Source organism: Tamandua tetradactyla, chromosome 17, assembly GCF_023851605.1.
Source record: "Tamandua tetradactyla isolate mTamTet1 chromosome 17, mTamTet1.pri, whole genome shotgun sequence".
NCBI lineage: Eukaryota > Metazoa > Chordata > Mammalia > Pilosa > Myrmecophagidae > Tamandua > Tamandua tetradactyla.
Genome location: NC_135343.1, coordinates 15,179,485 through 15,191,850, shown reverse-complemented (window position 1 = coordinate 15,191,850; position 12,366 = coordinate 15,179,485). Strand labels below are relative to the sequence as shown.

General features: G+C 35.2%; 1 protein-coding gene across 12 annotated transcripts in view; it reads left to right on the top strand.

Moving 5' to 3' along the window:
• Window positions 1–12,366, top strand: part of THADA (THADA armadillo repeat containing) — a 456,651-nt gene that overhangs the window by 38,939 nt on the left and 405,346 nt on the right. For all 12 annotated transcript variants that reach the window (XR_013164234.1, XR_013164232.1, XR_013164233.1 and 9 more), the window contains exon 16: window positions 7,715–7,866. Coding sequence is in view for 9 of the 12 variants with exons in the window: in XM_077134100.1 (XP_076990215.1) it covers window positions 7,715–7,866 (152 nt within the window). In the remaining 3 variants the exon portion in view is untranslated. The remainder of the gene's footprint in view (window positions 1–7,714; window positions 7,867–12,366) is intronic.

Genomic DNA, 12,366 nt, shown 5'->3' with positions numbered 1-12,366 from the left:
CCAAAACCAAAGTGTTAGCAAGGTTAATTTCTTATGGGGGCCCTTGAAGGAGAATCTGTTCCATGCCCTCTTGTAGCTTCTGGTGGTTATTGGCAATCCTTTGTGATCTTTGGCTTTAGATGCATCACTTCAGTTTCTGCCTTCATTATTAAATGGTGTTCTTCTGCTTTGGTTTGCTAAAGCTACCAGAATGCAATATACTAGTAATGAATTGGCTTTTACAAAGGGCGTTTAATTACCAGTTACAATTCTCAGGCCATGGAAATGTCCAAATTAAGGCATCACTGAAGAAAGGTCAATTGCATCTCTGAAGAAAGGTCAATTTTCATGTGGGTTCCTCTGTCACATGGAAAAGCACATGGTGATATCTGCTGGCCCTTCCCTCCTGGGTTGTTTCAAAATGGCTCCCTCAGCTCCTGTGGGTTCTAGTTCCTGCTGGGACGTTTTCTTTCTTCAAGTGTCTGTACTTTCTCCAAAATGTCTTCCAGTAAGCATATTAAGACCCATCTTGAATGAGTGGGGTCACATCTCCATAGAAACAACTTGATCAAAAGGTCCCACCCAACAATAGGTCTGCCCTGACAAAACTGAAGTAAAATAACATGGCTTTTCTGGAGGTACATAGCAGTTTTAAACCAACATATCTTCTCTGTGTGCCTCTGTGTTCAAATTTTCTCTTATGAGATCAGTCTTTGTATTATGGCCAGCCCTATTCCAGTATGACCTCATCTTAACTTCATTATGTCTGTGAAGATCCTGTTTCCAAATAAGGTCACATTTACAGATACTGGGGTTTAGAACTTCAACATGTCTTTTTGGGGAATGCGTTAAACCCACAACACACAAAAATGACAAAAATTGCCTCTAAAGGAAATAGAAAATTAAATGGACCTATATAAAAGTAAAGAGATTGAATCAGTAATTAAAACCTCCCTACAGTGGAAGTCCAGAACAAGTTTCACTGGTGAATTCTAGCAAACATTTAAAAAAGAATTAACAGTGATCCTTCTCAAATTCTTCTAAAAAATAGAAGAGGAGGGATATTTTTTATAATTCTTTTTTCTTTCTGCTCTTCAGCCTGACTCATTTTTAATTGTCATGTTTTCGAGTTCACTGATTCTTTCTTCTGCCAGCTCCAATCTGCTGTTGAAACCCTCCTGGGAGTTTTTCATTTCAGTTATTACTCCAGCCCATCTGCCTCATTTGTTTATAGCATTGCTTTTTTTTTTTTTAAAGCTGTCTTTTAATAGAGGGCAGATTCTGGAGGAAAGGGCACTCTGGTGAGGAGTTCCCCAAAACAGTCTTTCCTAGGTGAAACAAGCCCAGGGCTCCACAAAGGTAGCTGGCTGCAAAGTACCCTGGGAAAGTAATGAGGAAAGGACCTGGAAGAATGCCAGGAGCTTCTTTCATGGCTCCCCAAAGCTGTGCTTTTTTAACTTGGTCCCTGCCTTTCAAATGCAGCCGTTCAACTATCTGCTGCAGCCCTGAGGAAGCTCCTGTCTTTAAGTCTCTTCTACTGCCATTGTCTGGGGAGAGTTGGAACAATGGCTACCCTCAGAGCTGGGCTCCAGAAATCAGAAGTAGCTAAACAATAAGAATAGTCAAAAGCAGTGACCAGCAATCAGCTTATACTCCCTCACCCACCATCCCACCCGCAAAACACAATCTTGGAAACTGATTTTGTAGCTCTTTCTGGCACCAGCAAGCTACATCAGAGACCAGACCTTACTGCTTCCTGTCATAAGAGAGGGAGATCAGTGATGGTAATTGCTGTACAGAAAGTGTAATTTACTGGTATCTGCTGTAATTTACTGGCCTCTTCTGTTCTTCCCTGGGTGCTTTACAGTATCTACTGGTTCTGGAGTTTTAAAATAGTTGATTCAGACAGTTCCTGCCTTCAAATAGTTGTTCTGGGGAGGAACTGATTCCTGGAACTTTCTACTCCACCATTTTCCTACAGTCTGCATAAAAACTTTTAATTTTGATGAAGTCCAATTTAGCTATTTTTTTTCTTTTGCTGCTTGGGCTTTTAGTGTCATATCTAAAAAACCACTGCCAAATCTATTGTCATGAAGATATATCTGGATGCTTTATTCTAGGAATTTTATGGTTTTAGCTCATATATTTAGGTTAGGCTTTTGATTCATTTTGAGTTAATTTTTGTGTATTATGTGAGATGAAGGTCCCATTTCATTATTTTGGGTATGAGTATCCAGTTGTCTTAGCACCATTTTTGAAGATACTGTTCTTTCTCCATTGAATGGTCTTTGCACTGCTGTCCAAAATTAATTGAATATAGATGTTTGGTCTATACGTTGATCAATATGTCTATCCTAATTCCATTTCACCCTGCTTTGATTACCATAGCTCTATGATAAGTTTTGAAATTGGGAAGTACTAGTCCTCCACCTTTGTTCTTTTCAAAATTGTTTTGGCTGTCTGGGGTCCCTTGTAAGTCCAAGTGAATTTTAAGATTGACTTTTCCATGTCTGCAAAAAAGACAATTGAAATTTTGATAGGAATTGCATTGAATCTAGCGATCACTTTGGGATGTATGGTCATGTTAACAATATTACGCTTTTTGGTCCATGAACACGAGATTTCTTTATACATGTTTTATAGTTTGATAGTATCAGTTTCACACTTACTTTTTAAACAGTTTTATTGCGATGTTACTTGCATACCATAACTGATAGGTTTCTCGACCAGGAAGGAGGAAAGGAGACCAAAACTTGATTAAAGGAGCTTTATTGTGAGGCTGTGCACAAGCAGGATGATGCTTAAAGTGGCAACAGCCCCGAAGTTGGCGGGACAGTGATGGGGCAGGGAGGAATAGGGAGAGGGAGGTGTATTTTTATTGTTTAGCTTGGAGCAAGAAATTGGCAGGCTAAGGAGGGAGTTATTGCAAGCTTGGAGCTGCCAGAGGGAAAATACTGAATAAGGGGAATTATTATTGCAAGATTGTAATTGCAGGGACTGTAACTGCTGAAGAATGGATGTTTGATAAGGGGAGCTATTACAGGAATGCTGGATGGTGGATGCAAGGATAGTCATGGGACTGCCACGAGAGTAGGGGCAGATTTGATTTTACAAGCGGCCTCGTGGAAGTTATGGGTGGGGGATTTGGCCTAACAATAACATTTACCCATTTAGATTATACGATTCGGTCGGTTTTCATATATTCAGAGTTGTGCAACCATCACTACCATGTAACAACATTTTTGTCACCTTCAAAATAAACCTAATACCCACTAGCAGTCATTCCCAGTCCCCTCTTCTCCCGATCCTAGGTAGGCACTAATCAGCTTTCTTTCTCTATAGATTTGTTTATTCTGGCCGTTTCATATCATTAAAATCATCAATATGTGATCTTTTGTGCTTGATTTCCTTTACATGGCATGTTTTCAAGGTTTATCCACATCATAACATGTGTCAGAATGTCACTCCTTTTTGTATTTCAAATAATATTCCTTAGTATGGATGTACCTTATTTATTTATTTATTTTTTTGCATGGGCGGGCACCAGGTCTCCGGCATGGCAGGCAAGAAATCTGCCACTGAGCCACCATTACACCGCCCATGTGTACCTCATTTTGTTTGTCCATTTATCAGTTGTTTGACATTGGGTTACTTCTGCTTTTTTGGCTATTGCAAATAATACCAGGAACAGTGGTGCATAGGTTTTTCTGTGGATGTATTTTTAAATTTTTCTACCTAGGAGTGGAATTGTTGGGTCATATTGTAACTGTATATTTAGTATTCTGAGGAACTGCCAAACCGTTTTCTACACCAGTTGCACCATTTTTTTACATTCCTGTCAGCAGTGTATGAAGGTACTAATTCCTCCACATCCTCCTGTCTGTCTTTCTTGTTATGGTCACCCTAGCGGGTGAGATTGATGATGCACTGTGGTTTTCATTTACATTTCCTTAATAACATGATATTTAGCATGTTTTCATGTTTTATTGGCCATTTGCTTATCTTCTTGGGAGAAATGTCTATTTGAATATTTACCCACTTTTAAATTGGGTTATAGATTTTTTTGTTATTTAGTTGTAAGAATTCTTTATACACTGTGGATACCAGTCTTTTATCAGATATATGATATCTGATATTTGCAAATAGTTTTTCCCATTTTGTGGATTGTCTTTCCACGTTCTTGGTAGTGTCATTTGAAGTATCAAATTTTTACTTTTAATGGAGTCCAATTTATGTATTTTTTCTTTTGGTTGTTTACTTTTGGCATTGTATCTAAGAAACAATTGCTGAACCAAAGACACGCTTCTTTTGGTATATTATTTTCAGTGTATTTTGTTCCTTTTGATGCTGTTATAAGTGGAATTTTCTTTTCTGATTGCCCATTGCTAGTGTTTTGAAATAAAGCAGATTTTGCACATTGATCTTTTATCCTACAACTTTGCTGAATTTGTTTATTAGCTCTAGAAGTTTTTTGGTAGATTCTTTAGGATTCTATATTTCTATATGTATAGTTTTACTTCTTTCCAATTTGGATGCCTTTTATTTATTTTTTCTTGCCTATTTGCTCTGGCTAGAATTTCTAGTACTATGTTGAATAGAAGTGGCATAAGTGGGCATCCTGGTTTTGTTTCTGACCTTAGTGTGAAGGCTTTTAATCTTTCAGCATTGAGTACACTGTTAACCTTTCTCATGTCAAGGAAGTTCCCTTCTATTCCTAGTTTTTCAATGTTTTTGTCATGAAAGGGTGTTATATTTTGTCCAGCAATCTTTCTGTGTCAGTTGAGAAGATCATGTAATTCTTTTCCTTCATTCTGTTAATGTGGTGTATTATATTGATTTATTTATTTTTATGTTGAACTGCATTGCTGAGATAAATCCCTCTCGGCCGTGGTGTATACTTCGTTATATATGGTTTATATACTACTTTTTAGAAGTTTTGTGTCTTTACTCACAAGGGCTATTGATAAGTATTTTTCTCTTTCTGTGTTGTTTTTGTCTTTGACATCAGGGTAATGCTGACCTCCTAGAATGAGTTCCTCCTCTTCCATATTTTGAAAGAGTTTGAGGAGAATTGGTATTAATTCTTCTTTCAGTGTTTGGTAGAATTCACCAGTGAAGTAAATTGGTCCTGGATATTTTCTTTTTCAGGGCAGGTTTTTGATTACTGTTTCAATCTTTTTACTTGTTATGAATCTGTTCAAATTTGCATTTCCTCTTGAGTCATTTGTAGTTTGTGTGTTTTGGGGAATTTGCCCATTTTATCTAGGTTATCTAATATGTTGTTGTACTATTGTTTATGTATTCTCTTATAGTACATTTTATTTCCATGATGTTGGTGATAATGTCATTTCTGATTTTAGTTATTTGCATCATCTTTTTTTTAGTTAGCCTAGGTAAAGGTTGGTCAATTTTGTTGGTCTTTAAAGAAAACAATTTTTTCTTTTGTTGTTTCTGCTTTTCTATTTTCCATTTCGTTTATCTCCATTTTAGTCTCTATTATTTCTTTTCCTTTTGCTAGCTTTGGCTTTAGTTGTTTTTTTTTTTCCTAGTTAGATAAATACTGCTTTAAAATATACATATATAATGTTATATATTATATAATATTGTTACTTCTATATAATTAAAATAGCTAGTATTTGCACATAGTGCAACATTCAAAAAGTAGTGAAGGATATACAATGACAAGAGTCTCTCCTATCCGTTTTCCTTAAGTATGCAGTGCAGTCATTCCCAGAGGGGAGTGACTTCCATTTTCCTGATGGTATTTCCAGATCTAGTTTTTACCTATCTAAGAGATATGCATTTTACTTTTATAGGTATCAATGTTATCTAAGTAGGCACATTCTTCTGCATCTTGCTTTTTTCACTTAATTGTATGTGTTGGAGATGGTTTCATAGCAGTACATATGACACTGCCTCATGGTTTTTTAATGACTGCAGAGTATTCTGTTGTATGGATGTACTATAATTTAATTTTGCTAAACCACTCGTTTTAGGTGCATCTCTTGTGTATTAAAATGTTTCACGTCTCTTATGTACCTAAAGGTACATGATGTCTACTGAACAGCCTGAGGTGCCATTCACGTCACGGTGTATGTAAAGTCAAACCATGCAGAACGTACACAACGCTATATGGAAGTTTTACTTTGTGACCCCATTTAAGAGTTTTTTAATATGCTAGTTTGGCACATATACATTTATTGAAATGACAGATATTTGGCCTTAGTTCTGTCATTTTTTTACTTTATTTTTTATGGCTATTTACAAAAATATCTCTCACTCTAAGCCCTGTGGGTCTTTGCTTTATTTTTTGTATAGATTTCTTCTGATAATAAACAAGACTTGAATTTTGGTTTCTTACTTCTATATCATCTGATATTTCTGTACACAGTATCTGTTATTCTCTAGTATAAGCAGTGACAAAATTAGTATTTTATTTCCTGCTCCTTTCCCTCCATAACCAAATTTGAGTCGATTTTATTTTTCTTCTTTGTTCTTTTGAATATAAAGCTTACATTTCTATTCCTTGATTTATTAGCTGTCTTTAAACATTTCTTTCTACCCCTCATTTTTTATAAAGGATAAAGAAATACATGAACTTATGCTACTTCCTCCTCATCTCCTCTTCTCAAATTTTAGTTAAAGGCTTTTAAAAAATGTTTAATTTAATTTAATTTTTAATTTATTTTTATGTTTTGTATACTGTATGATAGGGATCACATTTTGTTCTTTTTCCATGTGTGTATCCCATTACTGCAGCACCATTTGTTGAATTTTTTTCCTTTTTTGGGGTGGGATGTGCATGGGCCAGGAATCGAACCTGGGTCTCCTTCAAGGCAGGTGAGAGTTTGAATATTGAGCTGCCTTTGCACCCTCTATACCTCATCGTGATTTACAATGCTCTCATTCTACTAAGAAATCCATTATTACCTCATTGCATAGTCTTATCCCTAGAGTTAAATGGACTTGGTGGTTTTCATTTTTTTGTGTGTGATAATTTTTGTTCATCTTTGGTTGTCTGAAAATTGTCTTTCTTTGAGAAGAGTTTTTAGAGAAATATAGTCCTTGATTTTTTGAACATTTGCAATGTTCACATTGTTGTTATATTTGAAAAAGAGTTTAAAATACAATTCATCCCTCCTTCCCATCGGATTTTATTAGTATTGATCCACTATCTTCTAGCATTAAATGTTGTTGTGGCAGATAATAAAGTCAGCCTAAGTTGAGCTTTGTAGATGAATTGAGCATTTTGTTTGAATGCCCAACAGATTCCTTTTTTATCTTTGACAATCATTAATCTATTAGGATATGTCACTTTTACTAGGCATTCTACGTCAGTTCATTCTGAGACATGGTGTAGGATTTTGAATTCCAGGTTGATGTTTTATGGAGGTTTTAAAAAGATGTGTTCCTAAATTTTTGTTTTATTTTTATTTTTTAAAATAATTTAGGAATATTTTGTATAATTCCTTTTGAAAGAAAATGGAATGGTTTTAAACACATTTTAAAAAAAATATTCATTTCCTACTTCAAAAACTGTAATGCCTATTATTTTGTCACTTTAGCAAATAAGCTAGTGGGAAAATTATTCTTTTATGCTATTGTGGATAAAGTATGAAGTGTGAATTTTTGTACTAATTTTTGATAAACCTGCCCGAATAACTTTGAAACTTTGATTTTCTTTACCTTTTATTCACTTTTAAGTCATTATTTTTTTGCTTTTTTGTATTTTTAGGTAGAACCCAAACAGTATATCAGCTGAGTCATGATGTTGATGATGGTCGTTTCCAAACACTTTTGGAATGTTTTACCAGCACTTTTGAGGATGTGAAAATTTTAGCATTTGATCTTCTGATGAAGTTACCAAAAACAGCTATAAAATTTCAGGTATTTAGAGTTTTCCCATGCAAATGTAATTGTGGTATATGCTTGAAAATCTTTATGTTTTAACAGCAGATAGATTATTTGGGCTCACTGTATCTTCCTTCTTAACGTCTTTTAAGACTTATCATTAATACTCTGCTATTGCAATATTGGGAGGGAGGAGGTGGGGAGGGATGATAGGGAAGAAAGAACTATAGTAAAAGAAAACAAAATCCAACTCAGTGTACTCTGATAAAAAAGGAGGTGTAGGAGGCAGTAGGTTTTATTGTTTACAAGATCATTGGTAGATTTCAGTTAACTGTGGTTTCCCCAGTTCCCTTGGATGTGATCATATTCGATCAAAACCCATCATTTACAGTAATTTGGAGTTTTTGAGATAATCTCTGCACTTAGTAGACTGGGAAGCTGAGTGTAAATGAGGTAGGTAATGTGTTTCTGGTCAACAAGCAATAGCTAAACTGAGACTGAAACTCAGAATACTTGAGGTTAACAGCAGCTCTCTACCCTATCCTCTGACCCTGTGTTCCTCTTTCTGGTACCTTGTTCTTCTGCTCTGACCTTGCGGTGGGAACCAAAGATGTATTCGGGAGTGAGGGCACAGTATGGGGATGGATCTGCAGGGTACCCCTAGCCTTCAAAACCAGGCTCTCAGCTCTGTCCTTGAGGCTCATTCTGGGGCTGTGGGGCTGTCAGCAGAGTACTGGCTCTGTATCTTTGCTATGGTTTTCTGTCTGTAGCTCTGTAGAAGCAGAGGTGCCCACAGGGAAGGCACATTATTTAGCACATTCCAGCTTTTAGGTACATTGGGGTTCTGCAGAACAATTAAGAGAGTGGAAATTATCTGTTTCTCTGGCTTCTAGATGGCATTGCAGAATCTCAGAATATGTTTTCTGGCTTGGGTCCAGATTGGGAATTGTTCTGTAACACTCATCTAAACTTGTGGTCTTTCAGTGCCCTGGTGAGCAGCCTGGTACTCAGGCTGCTAACTTTGTCCCATATAACATTTTAAGAAAGAGACTTTTTCTTCTTCTAATCTCTTTTTGCTTTCCTTTCCTTCCCATTCATCTCACTTTAGCCTTGTATTTAGCTATGTCTCACTTCTGGCAAATATTTTGAGAGTGTCTGGAGTGGAGAAGGTGTACTATAGTACATATATGAAAGATTTGATCTTTAAATGAACTATGAAGGGCCCTTACAGAGTCTCAACATCTCTAGTTTAATAAACATATGTTTGGTATGTGAGTATTACCTGTAAAATTTAGGAAATTTGATATGACACATGATATACTAGAGAATTCTGGTCATACTGTTTAGTCTATCTTATAAATTAATAGAATGGCCATAGGAATAAGCCATTCAAGAGTTCAAAATATTATGTTATCATTCCAAATTCTTTATTTGGATATATTCTATATTATATAATTAATTTTTAAATATAATTAACTTTAAAGCATTTTTTTCTGAATGCCAGCCTAATCTCTCTAAGGTCCTATATATAAGTGCTTATATTTATTTAAAATTTTTTTTTTAGATAGAGAAGTTCTAGGTTTATAGAAAAATCATGCAGATAATACACATTCCCATATACTCTTCTCATTAACCCTTTACATTAGTGTGGTACCTTTGTGAATATTATTATAATTGTACTATTAATTATAGTCTATAGTTTCTATTAGGGTTCATTGTGTTGTACAGAAATTCTACAGTAATTAAGCATTATCTCCCCATTCTCTACTCCATCCCGACTCCTGGTAACCTATAATGTAGTTTCTGACTCAATGAATTTGCTTATTCTAATTATTTCATATCAGTGAAATCTTAACCACATTTGTCCTTTTTTGGCGTATTTTTCCCAACATGGTATCTTCAAGGTTTATGTTGTTGGATGTACAGAACTTCATTCCTTTTTACAGCTGGATAATATTACATTGTACTTACATACCACATTTTGTTTATGCATTCATCTGTTGATGGACACTTGGATTGTTTCTATCCTTTTGACAATTGTGAATAACGTTCCTGTGAACATCAGTGTGCAATTATCTGTTCGTGTCCCTGCCTTTAGTTCTTCTGAGTATATGCCTAGTAGGGAATTGCTGGATCATGTAGTAATAGGATTGTTATATGTTTTGGCAATTGTGAATAATGCTGATATGAACGTTGATATGCAAATAACTGTTCAAGTCCTTGCTTTTAATTCCTTTGGGTATAAATCTAATAGTGGGATTGCTGGGTCATTTGTTAATTCTATACTTAACCTTCTGAGGAACTGCCAAACCGTTTTCCATAGCTGCTGCACCATTTTTACAGTCCTACCAAGAATGAATGAGTGTTCCTGTTTTTCTAGCACTAGTTATTTTCTATTTTTTAAATAGTATCCATTCTAGTGGGTCTGAAATGATATTTTGTTTTGATTTGTATCTCACTAATGGCTAGTGACATTGAGCTTTTTTTCATGTGCTTTTTGGCCATATGCATATTGTCTTTGAAGAAATGTCTATTCTTTTGCCCATTTTAACAGTGGGTTTGTCTTTGTTGTTGATTTGTAAGGTTTCTTTATATATTCTAGATATTAAACTCTAATTGGATGTGTCATTTCCAAGTATTTCTCCTATTGTGTGGGTTGTCTTTTTACTTTCCTGATGAAGTTCTTTGATGTATAAAAGTTTTTAATTTTGTTGAAGTCTTATTTATCTATTCTTTCTTTTGTTGCTCATGCTTTTGGTGTAAACGCTAAGAAACCATTGCCTAACACAGGGTCCTGAAGATGCTTCCTTATGTATTCTAGGAGTTTTATAGTTTTGATTCCTATATTTAGTTCTTTTTTTTTTTTCCATTTTGACTTAATTTCTATATATAGTCAGAGGTAGGTGTCCCTTTCATTCTTTTCTAAATGGGATATCAATTTTCTCAGCGCCATTTGTTGAAGAGACTGTTCTTTCCCAATTGAGTGAACTTGGTACCCTTGTAAAATACAATTGGCCAGAGATTTGAGGGTGGATTTCTGAACTGTGAATTCAATTCCGTTGGTGTATGTGTCTGTCCTTGTGCTAGTACCATGCTGTTTTGAACATGTAGCTTTGTAATAAGTTTTAAGGCTGGGAAATATAAGTCCCCTAACTTTGTTCTCTTTTTCAAGATGCCTCAGGCTATTTGGGGCCCCTTACCCTTCCATATAACTCTGATGATTGGCTTTTCCATTTCTACAGAGAAGGCTCTTGGAATTTTTATATAATTGTGTTGAATCTGTTTATCATTTTGGGTAGAAGTGACATTCTAATATTTAGTCTTCCTATCCATGAAAAAAGAATGTCCTTCCATTTATTTAGGTCTCTGATTTCTTTTAGCAATGTTTTGTGGTTTTCCATGTGTAAGTCCTTTATATCCTCCGTAAAATTTATTCCTAATATATGCTTCTTTTAGTTGATATTGTTAAGTGGAATGTTTTCTTGATTTCCTCTCTAGATTGTCCATTACTAGTGTATGAAAACTGCTGATTTTTGCATGTTAATTGTACTGAGCCACTTTGTTGAATTTATTAGTTTTATTAGCTTTGTTCTGGATTTTTCTGGATTTTCTATATATATAGGATCATGTCCTCTACAAATAGGGAATATCTTACTTCTTCCTTTCCAATTTGTAGGTCTTTCATTTATTTTTCCTGCCTAACTCATCTGGCTAGAACTTCCAGCCCAGTGTTAAATAACAATGGGCATCCTGGTCTTGTTCCAGATCTTAAAGGGAAAGCTTTCAGTGTTTGTATCAAGGAGTGTTGGATTTTGTCAAATGCCTTTCCTGTGTCAGTTGAGATGGTTGTGGTTTTATTTCCTTTATTCTATTAATGTGGTGTATTATATTAAATGATTTTCTTATGTGAACCACATTTACATACCTAGGATAAATCCTACTTGATCATAATGTTTAAATCTTTTAATGTATTGTTGAATCTGATTTGCTGGTATTTTGTTCAAGGTTTTGCATCTGTGTTCATATGGAATCTTGTTCTGTAACTTTGTGTTTTTGGGTTGTTTTATGTGACTTTGGTATTAGAGTGATATTGGTCACTTAGAATGAATTAATGAGTTATGAAGCATCCCCTCCTGCTCAATTTTCTGGAAAAGTTGAGCGGGATTGTTAATTCTTAGAATGCTTGATAAAATTCACCAGTGAAGCCATCTATCTGCTCTTGGGCTTTTCTTTGGTAGGAAGTCTTTGATTACTGATTTAATCTCTTGACTTGTTAGGGTCTGTTCTAAGTGACCAACATCACCTTAATACTAAAGCACCAAAATGCAGATTATGGGAGTCCCCGAAGGAAAATAAAGAGAGAATGGGGAAGAAAGAATATTCAAATAAAATAATGGCAGAAAACGTGAAATTTGATGAAAGACGTGAATATGTACATTGAGAAAGCCCAAAAAGAGTGCAGGATAAATTTATAGAGAACCATACCCAAGCAAATAGTAGTAGTCACATTGTCAAAAATAACATATCTACAGGAGA